Source organism: Myotis davidii, unplaced genomic scaffold, assembly GCF_000327345.1.
Source record: "Myotis davidii unplaced genomic scaffold, ASM32734v1 scaffold2356, whole genome shotgun sequence".
Classification (NCBI taxonomy): Eukaryota; Metazoa; Chordata; class Mammalia; order Chiroptera; family Vespertilionidae; genus Myotis; species Myotis davidii.
This window is the reverse complement of record NW_006287687.1, coordinates 66,906-81,045: the sequence shown is the minus strand read 5'-3', so window position 1 is coordinate 81,045 and position 14,140 is coordinate 66,906. Positions and strand designations below refer to the sequence as shown.

Genomic DNA, 14,140 nt, shown 5'->3' with positions numbered 1-14,140 from the left:
ATTACTTTATCCAGCAAAGCTATCATTCAGAACTGAAGGTCTGATAAAGAGCTTCACAGATAAGGAAAAGCTAAAGGAGTTCATCACCACCAAACCAGTATTATATGAAATGCTGAAAGGTATCCTTTAAGAAGAGGACGAAGAAGAAGAAAAAGGTAAAGATACAAATTATGAACAACAAATACACATCTATCAACAAGTAAACCTAAAAATCAAGTGAATAAATAATCTGATGAACAGAATAAACTGGTGATTATAATAGAATCAGGGCCATAGAAAGGGAGTGGACTGACTATTCTTGCAAGGGAAAGGGGTGTGGGTGATGCGGGAAGAGACTGGACAAAAATCATGCACCTATGGATGAGGACACTGGGGGTGGAGTGGTGGAGGGGAGCTATGGGGGGAAAAAAGAAGAACAACTGTAACAATCTGAACAATAAAGATTTAATAAAAAATAAATTATAAAAGAAAATACATCCTGCATATCAGATATTTACATTACGATTCATAACAGTAGCAAAATTACAGTTATGAAGTAGCAATGGAAATAATTTTATGGTTGGGGGTCACCACAACATGAGGAACTGTATTAAAGGGTTGCGGCATTAGGAAGGTTGAAAACCACTGCTCTATGGTATTTGTTCTAGTTTCACACTGTCTCTATGGGCAATTCATGACTGTGCTACAGTTTCTTCATACCCAACCCAGCAAGACCTCAAACTTTCTTCAGCCTTCAACTCAGGAGGTTGGGGGAGAGGCCAGAGAGAATAAACCTACTGAGGGAAGCTGAATCTGAAATTCCTGGCTTCTGAAGTTTTGTAGAAATCTTAGAATGCTTTCGGCTAGTATTTTGGCCCATCTTTCAGTCATGTGAATCCCATATATTAGAGACACATACCTTCCCACAAATGCATATTGGATATAACTACCCAGTATGTGTATCACTCTTCCTACCTTTTTCAATCTCGTTGGTGATGGTGGTGATAATGCTTAAGTGTTCTAGAGAGAAAAAAAAGACAAGAAGTTAGTTCTGTTATTCTTCCTATCAATCTACAGGCTCACTGTGGGAGGTTGGCACTGGTTGAGGAAATCTCTGGGGTAAAATAACAAAAAAATGAGGGTACCTGGTATTAACTAACTTATGGTCAAAGTCAATATTGGTATGTAAATTTGCTTTTGAGTAGTGACACAAAATTTGAGCAAATGCATAAACTTAGAGAAAGGTAAGCCATCCCTATGCATTATTTATATATTTATTGGCACTTCCTCTATTACCATTATTACTCTTTTTGTCAACCTTTCCACCCTCCCTTCAGGAAGACCCTACATATTCAACCTCTTCTTCCTCTTGTTTTAATGAGGTTGAGTTCTTCTCTAAGGACTATGCTTCCTTTACATCCCCTCAATAGTGCTTTGAGATTATTGCTCCTCTCCTTTTTGTAAAGACCTATCCCTTTTGAAGCTCGTATTATTTACCTAGAATAGCCATATCACTTTTTGTCAATGTTCCTAGCAGTTCTTTTCATTCATGGAAATCTTTAATACCTGGCTCAGCCTTCCTCTCCTCAGTTCTCACTATAGGTGTTGATCCATCATCCAATACTCAAGCTTCACCATTTCTGAACTTCTTAACTCCAATAACTTTTCCACATCTACTCCATTTCTATCAACTACTACCATGATCACATTGGACTTTTTATGCAATACTGCTCCATGTCAAAAATCTAAAATCTAGCAACAGCTTTCTATCCTTTTTATGCTAATGCTATTTATTTCATTCCACCTGTTATTTCCCTCTCATGAAGACCTCTAGCTCCCGGAACCTTCAGTTTTTTCCTAACATGCCACCTTTATCCTGTCTTTTCTTTCCTTCTTGGTCAGGCTAGACTCCATGTTCTGTCAACTCAACTATAAACTTCTAAGGAGTGTTGTCATAATCTACACAAAATTCAGTAATTATAATTTCCCTGTATTATGTCTGGTATGGTAAATGCTGGTGGAGAAAAATCACATAAGTACAATATAAAGATCAGTATTCTTTGTGTCCAACTTTAAATAAGCCATCAAAGCTGCCAAGCAATAATTAATTTCCCAGTACTGAGAGTAAACTTCCTAGAGTGGTTATTTTAAACATTTGGCCACTCTCCTCAAGCCCCTTACCTGACCACCTATCCTTCACTTTCAGCATTTTGATGACACATCAATTCATCACTTGACTTGGTTCTAAGGACTGGCAGTACAACAAAGAGCTTTCCATAGAGCTTATCTGGGTGGTAGGAAATAGTACTAGAGTAGTACGTAGAAGCCACATTCTAGCAGTATGGTTTACCAGAGAACAAAACTTTTCAAACATACAGGAAATCATAGTGTGCAATTATTTGTCCACCCCCACAGGATAAACAGCAGAATTGTAATCCCTACCTTGATTTGCTAGTCTTTTTGAATGCCTGAAGACTTTCTCCCACTTTCTATTCTTGACAGAGTGCCAATTTCTGGCAATCTCAGAATACCTACCTTAATACCACTATTTTTTTCAGAACCATATGGCACTTTTGAAAAAGCACAGGAGAAAAGATTTCCTGGATTTATGTGTGCTCCAGAAGATTTTTTATGGCCTCTTGGAAGGGGCATAATGCTAAGAACTGAACTCAGGTTGAAAAGCTTAAGAAGTGAGAGACTTAACCCTTTAATGACTCAAAGGAATATAATCCAACACAGCCTATCTTTCTACATTTTTGGCGACTAACAAAGATTTATTGGTAAAGAAACTAATGCAGCTATTCTCTTTCCATATTAAAAAATCATAAGGAAAATAATTTTCCTCTTGGTAGCAAGTTTGTCTGAGATAAGCTATAATCAAAAGCTATTATCTCTTTCCAGCCATAGACAGAGTTGTTCCAGGACAGAAAGAACTGTCTTTCACAATCCTCACAAGAAAAATCAACTAAGGAGTGCTTATTAGAATTATGTTTCTTCTTATTTTTATATACTGGATTCATTAACATTTCTTGAAATAGTTAGTGGCTTTAATTAATTCTAAATAATAAATTTATATACAAAATAAATATATTTCAAAGTAAGAAATTCTACATTAAGCATAAATGCCTAAAACCCAAGTAGTTTCAGGCAGTTTCAATAGATTTGAGCTCAATGGGTATCAAAGAAATTAGAAGGAGGCAAGAGCAAGGGGGCAATGGAGAATAAGAAATATTGGATGACAGGGGGATGAGAGAATGAGTGGGGGGGAGACATTTGTAATACCTTAACCAGTAAAGAAATTATAAAAATAAAAAAAATAAAAAAGTAAAAAAGAAATATTGGATGAGAGAACACCTATGCTGTCTTAAATTTCGGTTCTCCTGTGATTAGAAGAATAAGTGATATGTTTTAGGATTATCTGGTTTAAATAGGCTAGACAAGTGCCAGAAGATGGCACAGCTTGGGCAGTTAGTTCTTACCTCTTTGTGATAAGACAGTAAAGAGAGTTTCCATGCCAGCATGGACATGGTCAGTAACATGACAGTGAATAAGCCATGTCCCAGGGTTGCTGGCCACCATCTCCACAACCTCAAAGGTCCCCGGGAATAAATCCACCACATCTGCCCGGTAGCTCTCTCCATTCTGCAAGAGATATTAGGGGTGAAGAGGAAGTGGATGGTATAGAGATCACCTCAAAGTTTATAAAAATCAATAGGCTTGGAAGTGCACATTAGGTACGTGGGACTCCAATTTATAGACCAGAGAACAGCTTAAATAGTTCACCTTATTTATCTTCCCAATGAACCTGCCCACACAAACTAAATCAATAGAGGGGACTCTTTCACCTCCTACTTATTCTTAAAGTATTCCAAAATAAAAGATAGTGAAGCTACCTCTAAGAAGCTAAACTGGGGATGAAATCTGGGGAATTAGTCTTAAGCCTTGAACTCTGCGAAGGAGCTACATATTTTCTTTAACAATGAAAATCAAAATAGGTTATTCTTGCCCTAACCGGTTTGGCTCAGTGGATAGAGCATCGGCCTGTGGACTCAAGGGTCCCAGGTTAGATTCCGGTCAAAGGCATGTACCTTGGTTGCTGGCACATCCCCAGTAGGGAGTGTGCAGGAGGCAGCTGATCAATGTTTCTCTCTCATCGATGTTTCTAACTCTCTATCTTCCTCTCTGTAAAAATCAATAAAATATATTTTTAAAAATAGGTTATTCTTTATATCATCACTTTTCTCAGCACTTCTAGATCTTTACATCTATATCAATGCCTCCAACTCTGTCCCTTTTCTTAAGACTAAATCTTCTTCAAGACCTACATGTTTTGTTATGAACTCCTTAATTGAAGTTCTTCTTAAAATAGATGAAGTATTTTCAGATTCTGAGACAACACTGAAATTCCTAGATCTTGCAATAACAGCTCATTGTGTCTGGAGTCCTTGACTGAGAACCAATTACATTTATTCCTTCAATCCCCCTACTCCTTAAATGAGCAACTTGTTTCTTCTATACCAGAGTGGAAAGCTAAGGTGTAGACAGAAGTGATGCTGGAATATATGAGTCAAAGTAGAATTTCCAGCCCAATGTTCCATGTATAAGACTTCTCCTCATTTAACTGATTATTTTGTTCTTTGCTATTCCCTTCTTCCTCAATGGCTCTTAAGGCACTCCATTAATCACCCTTGAGGGACTCAGCCCTCTTTCTAGCTCACCCGATAGAGGAAGCTCTCTGCATGGAAGTGGACAGTGTGCAGGTCAATATCTTGGCCCATGGCTAGCATGTACCAGGCCACTCGTTCTCCTTTGTACATGGTAAGACCTTTGAGGTTGGCATAGAGCTTTCCATTAATGGCTGTAAAAGAATACAAAGTCCTTATATCTCTCATTTTGACTTTCCATTGCCACTGCCCTAGGGCTAGTCCCTATTTTCTCTGTTGATAGCAATATCCTTTTATCTACTCTCATCTCTATTTCATTTGTTCCCCTCAAGTTTATCTTCCACATTGGTGTTATAAGAGTGGACTTCTAAATAACTAATATGACCATGCTATTCTGTTGTTTAAAATACTTTAAAACCTCCCTCCTGCCTAAAAGATCAAGCCCATGCATGGCTTCTTAACTCAACCAACATGGTCATTCAAAATATGGCCTCAAAACATTTTTCCAGACTCATCTCCCATTATCCAACACACTTATTTCTTGTAGGGCAATTTATTCACCATCCCCCATATGTCCCAATATGCATATTCTTTGTGTCCCTTGTCATGTTTTGGAACTTCCCTCCTCCAAATCCTGCCTCCTTCTATCCATCTGTTCAAATCCCAAGCAAACCTTCACCTTCTCTACAACACTTCTTTGATTAGCTCCTTTTGGTACCTCTCATTTTCTGCACCCTTTCCACCTCTGAACTTCTCCAGTACTGTCTGTTTTGCCTTTGGGAACACACCAGAAATTGCCTCTATATTTAGTTATCTTTAATTTGTGGAAGATTGTATCCCCAACTAGATTCTAGGTTCCCAGTAAGCAGGAAATGATAATAATATAGTACTATTGTTCCTTTATACTCTCCAGAACACGCAGAAGACGCATTAGCTTACAATAAATATTTTTAAGACATCACCTTTTTAAAATTAATAATGATATCAATGAATGAGCTTCATCATCTGCCTCCTCCTAGGCTACATCCTATACTCTAAAGACAATAAACTACTCATTGTCATGTTAATGAACATTGCCAGGATTATGCCCAAGACGCATTCCTCAACTTCTCATGTTCTCAGAGAAGGAAAGTAATTTCCACTCTACACCTCAAGATGGAAAATAATGGAAGGGACATTTATATGCACCTTTGGTTTCATCCTCACCAAACTGAATTTGAGAAAAAACAACACTAAACACACTCAATTCAGCCTTTTCTGAATCTTCTCTCTCTTGAATCTGTCTGACCATAGAAAGGGGTGCAAACAGATTTACTATTCCATTGTGGAAAAGATTCTGTCCCTGAAAAGGAAGATGGCTAATGTTGGCCATATATGTCAATGACAGGACAGAAAACCTATATATTACAGGAGGAGTATTAGGAAGCCCACTTAATTGAAGAACCAAATTTGGTTTTCCAATTAGCCTTTTCAATAAGTTCACATTTGACCTCAAACATTTCTTTCTCTTTCTGAATTAGTTCATGAATCTGAAAGGGAAGGAAATAATATTATTTATTTTCCCTCACACCTCTACATTATTTAACTTTATCTCCAATGTCAGCTTTCAAAAAGTTCTTAACCAATACCTGATGGACAGATAGGTAGATTGATTGTATATGAAGACTTTGGATGAATGAGCATATAAACAAGCAGATGGAAATGGGCATTAGCCCAATTCCTGTTCTAATAGGATCTAACTGTGCTTACTCCCTTTTTGTCCTGGGCAATTTATTTCTTTGATTTGACAGGAGATAAAGTTCACTTTGTAGTTTGTGAAACATCTTTTCCAATGTGAATTGTTCATATATCCACAAAAAAAAATAACTAGAATCCATGTGACAATGTAATACTACTTTTGAATTTCATTAGAGTCATTAACAAAGCTACAGCTTATGCTCAGGTCAAAGGAATACTACATTAGAAGGGATAGTGAGAAATGACTTAATACATTTCACTGCACTTAAATTCTCCCTCTTGTTTGAGATTTCCTATTGTTTTTGAAGAGATACACATATTTCTAGAACAATGGAGGGCTTGAATGCACAATGTCCCTCCAAAATCCACTCAAGCATAAAAAAACCCCACCTCTTTCTTGTATGTAATATAAATCAAGTATGTTACTATCTTAGGCTCTCTCCACCAATTCTTCAATCTGTAAATTGAAGTTTGTTTTTAAAAATAGACTAAAAGATAAACTGTCCATCTGTCTATATTATGAAAGCATATATCAGATCTAGAGTAGTAAATAAATAAGATGATGTTGAGAAACTAAATTCAGGATTTTGAAGCAGAGAAACCCTCAGCAGCCAGCTCACCAAATACATTGAAGTTCATAAATGTCCATCTTGCCTTCTTTAATATGTTCAAATATGTATTCCTGCTTTCTTGGGACCTGATCTAATATAGACTACATATCTGCTTTGTGTATATAAATGTAAAATAGTAGGAGACATTTTTTCCATTTGTCTCTATTCCACCTTTCTACCTTCCCATTTTTTTAGAGAATTATGCACCCTTGGATAGTAATGGGTCTATCAGATACCCCTATATAATCAGTGAGGACTTCTACAGACCATGCATTTTATTACTCTCCAAGAAAGTTTCATCCTGTAGGTTAATACGGTCTGGCTCCTGGGCCCCATGGGTTGCCACGTTCTCATCCAGATACCAAGACTGATTCTCATCAAAAATCAAGAATAATAAGGCAAATTCTCGGTCCATGTCATTTCGTAATCCATGGGGTTCCAGGATGCCCTTTCTGCAGATGACCAAGGGCCCCACCAAGCCACTGTACATGTCCTGAAAATTGGAGGAAAAGAGAGTGAAAGATATGAGATTGTTCCTGAGTGGCAGAAAGCCAAGCTGACATTCAAGCCCACTCTGCCCTCAGAACTTCATCATAATGTTTTACATTTATAATCATCTTCAATATGTTACCTGAATTTATCTTCATAAATATCTTGGGACACAGGTAAGGTGTGCTATATAAGGTTTGTTTTAGCTAGGCTAGACTATTCAATGATCTGTAAAACCACCAGAACTTTCAAAACCCAGTGCTTTTTCTCATACTGTCTCTTCTTTCTGAAATGTCCTCCCCTCTGCCATATCGCTTGTCATATGGCAAATTTCTATTTATCTTTCAAGACTCAAAGTACATGTACCTTCCATTCATTGTGAAGCCTTCTCCAGCTTCCCTCTCATTCATCCCCACCTCCAAGCAGAAGTAATCACTGTCTGGTGAACCCACATATAACTGTTACATGGTTTTAAAGATATATATATAATTATAGTTTATAGTCATCTGTCTCCCAAAATAGGTTATACTCTTTGAATATGGGAACTCTATCTTACATTTATATCATTTAAAGCACCAAGAAAATGTTAAAAATGTAGTAGTCTCTCAATAAATGATTGCTGATATCTGGTTGTAGATTGGTGGCTAGATTCATAAACCCATTTTCCAGATAAGGACACAGAACCAGAATGACTTATCTAAAGTCACTCCAAAGGCAGGATTAAACAAAATTTGAGGCTATAGCCCCACTCTTTTGACAAGCAATCCTAGGCTTTTTAAATCAGAGCTTATAAAATCCAAGAAGAAGAATCAAGAAAGAAAATGCTCACAGCAAACATGTGATGTTATCTATTTCCTTAATTCCTTCTCCTGTCTATTAAAATAAGCCAAGCATTTAAGGAATTTTCCCCCAAACCCCAGACCTTATTATTTCAGTGATGGGCTTTTTATTACACCCATTAATAGCTTCTTTTTGCCTGTCAGTTTGTCCATTTGTGAGACTCACCTTCAGGAAGCCAACATTGTATTTACCTTGATGGGATCTACTGCAGAATAATAAATCCAGGAAACACAAGCAGAATCATTGGGTCCTGGGCCTGATCTTTCTGGGATGCTCCATTTGTAAGTGAGAACCTCACCTAGGAAAGGTAATATGGACCTCTAGTTGGACCAGGTCAGAAATTTCTCACAACTCCCTAGTCTTCCTAAGTGGCTAAGGTGGGTAAGTCCCAAAAGCTTTAAGATAATTCTCTGTCGTTTTTATACCATCCTCCATTTTATTTTGTGTGATTTTGCTCTTATCCTTCATGGAACAATCTCAGCCTCTCTTCTACTTATCCTTTCCTTAAAGGCCTAGGTTCAATCATCTGTTAAAGCAGCTCTGTTACTGTTCTCTCTGCTTATAATGTCCTCCCTTCTTTGGCTCTGTTTTGTTCTTTTCTTGCTGCTGCCTCCTATAAGGAGCTGTCTACCCAAGGCTCTGTCTCCAGTCCTCTTCTACATTTTCATAGTCTCTCCATGGAAATTCTTATTTGCCTTTCTGATATCAATTATTATCTATGTATTCATAATTTTTAAATGCTTAGTCAGACTTCTCTTGCCATTAAGCTTCAATCTGACATTTTCAATTAGGTTCCTGGGCATCTTTTGAAGATTATCCTGACAGTACATGAAAAATTAAAATTGTTATGAACTCATCTCCTTCTTTTGAAAAAATGCTGTTAGTCATTCTGTGCTCCCAGTGTCTAGAAAAGATACCAAAACCATCCTAGTTACCCAGATTCAAAACTTTAGTCTTATTTGTATCCCTACCTTCATGCATAAATCATCCAAACAAATGGTAAATCCTATCAATTGTACCTCTACAATATATTTTATTGCCATAACTTCCTCTCTCTAATTCCCAATATCCATACCCTAATGTAGGCCCTTGTTTTTTCAACTGGACTACTAGAAAACCTCCCAATATGTTTCTCTGCATCCAAGTCTTCCCCTCTGACTGATGTCATATTACATTTATAACAGACTAGAGGCCCGATACACGAAATTCATGCAAAGGGCTCTACCCTCGTAGCCAGGGAGGCTGCCTCAGCCCTCGCAGCCCCTGCTTGGTCTGGAAGGTCATTCAGGTGTCCAGTCTAATTAGCATATTACACTTTTATTAGTATAGATTTTTCAAGATATAATTTGCATGCCATGAAATTCAACCATTAAAGTACACTATCACTGGTCTTTATATTCACAGAATTTTGTAACCATTACCACAATCAATGTTAAAAAATTCACTGTCACCAAAAAATAATCCTATACTCCTGAGCTATCATTCCTTTATCTATCTCCTCCCCAGACACTTAGCAACTACTAATCTGCTTTATGTTTCTATAGATTTTCCCATTCTGAGATTTTTGATACAAATGGAAAACTACTGGAGTGACATCAGCAAGATGGAAAACTATCAGGTTCTAATGCTCATCTTCCCCGCCCCAAATAGCAACAAAACAGGAAATAAACTACATACACACAAAAATAGCTCTGAGAGTGTTCTGGAATACAATAAAGAACTTATAACAACTCAGTGGAGAGAAAAAATAAAAATGTACATAGAGTAAAATGTAGGAAGCATCTTATATATATAACCCTACTCTGGCAAAGTTAGGCACCAAGTGGGAACCTACTATAGAAAAGGACAGCAGGGAGACTCTAGCAGCCCTTACCATCAGGAAGTCTTTTATAGATACTGACCCTAGCTGACTGAACTGCCAGAAGTCCACTCCTCTTTGCCATCACTATAAGTAGAAGCCACCATCACTCTGCCCAACCCAAGAAAAAGTTGTAGCTGCTCTACCCTCCCCAAAAGGAGCCTCCATCACCTTGCCTAACAAAAAGGATTCTCCTCTGCCCTGCCCGCCGCTAAGGAGCTATTGCCAATTTTCCTTTCCACCCAAGGAGCCATAGGTGCTCTGCCTTCAGATCCATAAGGAGCCACTGCTGTTGTGTTCTCCAGAGAAGTTATCACTGTTCCAAATCCTTGGAGAGGACCATCAGCACTGCATCCCCCTGAGAAGGAGCCAGTTCCAGTCCTTGCCTACCTTACCCAAAAGGAATTGCTGCTCTTCCACACCCTCCCCATAAAAAGAAGCCATCAATGCCAACTTTCCCAGGAGAAGGAACAAGTGATAATCTGCCCTTCTCCAGAAGGAAGTGCTACTGTTCCATACATCCCAAATAAGCTGGTTTCACTCCCCAACCAAAAAGCCACTGATACTCTGTTCCCCATAAAGCTGCCAAGACCTCAATTCCCCAGGAAGGAGCCATTGATGCCACTTCCATCCATAAGGATTCAACACTTGTGTTCTCCCAGAAAAGGAGCCACTGTTTTATTGACACTCTCCCCTCGACACACACACAAGAAACTGGTGCTACTTAGCCCCCCAGAAGGAACCAGGTCTACTCCAGCTACCCTGTACAGAAGGAGCAACTGCTGCTCCAGTCCCACCAGAATTAGCTGTAACTTGACTCCTCTTACCCAACAAGTATTGTCCCTCCGTCAAGACAACAGCACCACTGCAGCAGTGAAGAGGTCTACATCACAGAATTCTGTGGCATGCTACTTTATGTGCATCTCAGAGATAGCAGCCAGAGCTACTGTGTGTGACACCCACATGTTAGACATGGTGCCAAATGGATGCCCTCAGCCATGACTCTGCTTCATGGGGGAAAATGTGAACAGGAGGATCCAAGTAGCCTTCATGATTGAGGACTCCAATACCCCTTTTTACAAATATGGACACCTTCCGACTCAGACATTGAAGAGCACTGCAGTATTCACTGACACCGGCCTCAGCAGATGGAGCTGCGTAGAGACTATACCACTGCACTCCCCAGAGCCAGAACCAGTGCTAAACACCCACAAAGGCAAATCTGCTGTAATGCCACTGACCTGGCACCCTTGCACTCAATCATAGGTGAAGTAAAGGTGACTGATTCCTCAAATGTGGAGATATCCAAGCAAGGATACAAGAAACATGAATAATTAAGGAAATAAGATATCACCAATGGAACATAGTAATTTTTCAGTACCAACTCCAAAGCCACAGAAATCTACAAACTGCCTAACATAGAATTCAAAATAGTTCTTTTAAAGGAATTCATTGAGATATATGAGAAAACAGATAACTCAATAAAAAATAGCCCTAACTGGATGGCTCAGTGAATAGGGCGTCAGCCTGTGGACTGAAGGGTCCCAAGTTCGATTCCAGTCAAGGGCACATGCCCAGGTTGTGGGCTCGATCCCCAGTGGGGGGCATGCAGGAGGCAGCCAATCAATAATTCTCTCATCATTGATGTTTCTATCTCTCTCTCCCTCTCCCCTCCTCTCTGAAAATAAAAAATATATTAAAAAATAAAAAATACATGATCAAAATGAAAAGTTCAACAAAAAGATAAAAGTAAGCAAAAGAGAACCAATAAAAAATCTGGAGCTAAAAATATGTAATGAATGAGGAGATCCAAGATGCCAGTGGAGTAGGTAGAAGTTACACTCACCTCTTCCCAGGACCAAACTGGAATCAAAACTAAATTATAGAACAATCATACTGAATAACTAACTAAAGACTAGCTGAAGAGAAGTCTTATAGCCAAGGATTTATAGAAGAGGCCACATTGAGACTGGTAGAAATGGCAGAGACATGAAAAAGGCTAGCCCTTTACCCACATGTGCCAGTTGAGAATCAGGAGGGATATCTTAGCTGCAGAGGTTCCCCTGAGGAGTGAGGAGTCTCAACCCCACCATAGGTTCTCCAGCCCAGAGCACCAGAGACAGGAAGAAGAGCCCACATTACATCTGCCCGTGGAAATCAGAGGAGATTTCATCTGCCAGGGAGACAGGAGTCTGCTAAGAACCCAGGTAAACTCATAAAGGGTCAGGACACAATATTGCATTTGCAAGTATGCACCCTGGATACCAGTGAAGGGGTGGTAGCTCAGAGAGGACTGGAGTCATACAGGGAAGATTGGATTGTGTGTCTTCAAGAAGAGGACTATAGGGACAGCTGCCATTGTCTTTGTGCTGACCTCTCCCACACCTCACACAGATGCTATCTGGGTTGAGCACGCCCATCCATGCCATGCCAGCCTAGGGTAATGCACTAGCCCCATCCTCCCAACTGCCTATTGCCCCACCTTGCCAAGCTCATGCCATGACGAGTCTGCTGTCTATCACAAGCATGGGCCCATGGTGCAAACTTTCTTGGAAGTCTTTTCAAAAGGTCTATTTTTCTCCCACATGCCCTGACCAGTGCCACTGATCCTATGCAGATTCATCCATCCACAGGGCCAAATCTTAATCTGTTTTAGCCCAATGAAACTACTGACTTCACCCTGATGACTCCCTGAGATCCTGCCATAAAATAAAGTTCCACAAACTACAAATGAGTGATGACTGACCTTGGTATAGCCTGGGACATTTTCTGGGTGGCCTCAAACCCAGCATTGGTGTCCAGTTTGAATCTGTATTAATCTAGTAAATACCAGAGGATCTTTCAGTGACTGAGCCTAACAGACAGCCAGCTAACAGAGATAAATCTCAATGTGCCTTGGGCCTTTTTCTGACCTTCCCCCAAGCTTGGGGCTGGTGGAAGCTGGTTTTGGTACACAATACAGCCTTTTCCATATATACTCAGGCCCAGAAGAAAAAAAACCACACACACTATGGATCACTTTGTAGCTCTTAACAAGGCCTGTTACAGGAGCAGTCTAATATTGAACTATGCCAGAGTCCCTCCCAAAAGGCGCCAGAACCAACAGACCACATCAGAGAATGACTCAATTAGCTACACAAGTGGAACACTTAAAGGAAGATCTCTCCAGTTCCATCCATGCCGTTGCAAATGGTAAGAGTTCCTTCCTTTTTAGAGCAGCATAGTATTCCATCGTGTAGATATACCACAGTTTTCTAATCCATTCATCTACTGATGGGCACTTAGGCTGTTTCCAGATCTTAGCTATGGTGAATTGTGCTGCTATGAACATAGGTAGGGGACTGTCTTGGGAGGGGGGAAAAAACGGACACATATGTAACACCCTTTGTAATAAAAAAAATAAATTAAAAAAAAAACAACAATTCACCACACACACACAAAAAAAAATAAACACACCTCTGTCAGAAGAAAAAAAAAAAAGGAAGATCTCAACAGGGAACAGAAACTGATAGGGTGAATTCACTTCATGGGACCAGCCCCTGCAGAGTAGCTTTTATGCTATGGTTGGGGTCAATCCTTATAGTCAACTAGTCTGAGGTTCAACCTGACACATGGATGGGTCAAGAGCAATCAACACTCAACTACAATAAGAGGTTTCATATGAATAACACAAGGGACCTTCCTGGAGCACCTAACTCACATAATCAGGGAGACTTGTGCCATTGAGCCAGCAGGACATCTACTACATTGGGCCACCCTACCAAGACCAGGAGATAGCAGATATATCCATTATACAGAAACAAATAGAGACACCAAACATTGGGAGACAAACATGACCAAAATGAAATAATAGGAGAAATCCCCAGAAAAATAAGTAAATAAAATAAAATGGGGGCAAGCAATCTACCAAATACAGAGTTAACAACAATGGTTATATGAATGCTCCAAAAACTTAGGGAAAG

At 39.4% G+C, this 14,140-nt stretch overlaps 1 protein-coding gene across 1 annotated transcript in view; it reads right to left on the bottom strand.

The window, feature by feature from the left end:
* Nucleotides 1–14,140, bottom strand: part of HEPH (hephaestin) — a gene marked incomplete at its 5' end in the record, with an annotated part of 76,136 nt that overhangs the window by 4,197 nt on the left and 57,799 nt on the right. The window contains 5 exons of the mRNA XM_015561169.1: nt 955–999; nt 3,459–3,621; nt 4,698–4,837; nt 7,259–7,484; nt 8,512–8,618. Of these exons, the coding sequence (XP_015416655.1) occupies nt 955–999; nt 3,459–3,621; nt 4,698–4,837; nt 7,259–7,484; nt 8,512–8,618 (681 nt within the window). The remainder of the gene's footprint in view (nt 1–954; nt 1,000–3,458; nt 3,622–4,697; nt 4,838–7,258; nt 7,485–8,511; nt 8,619–14,140) is intronic.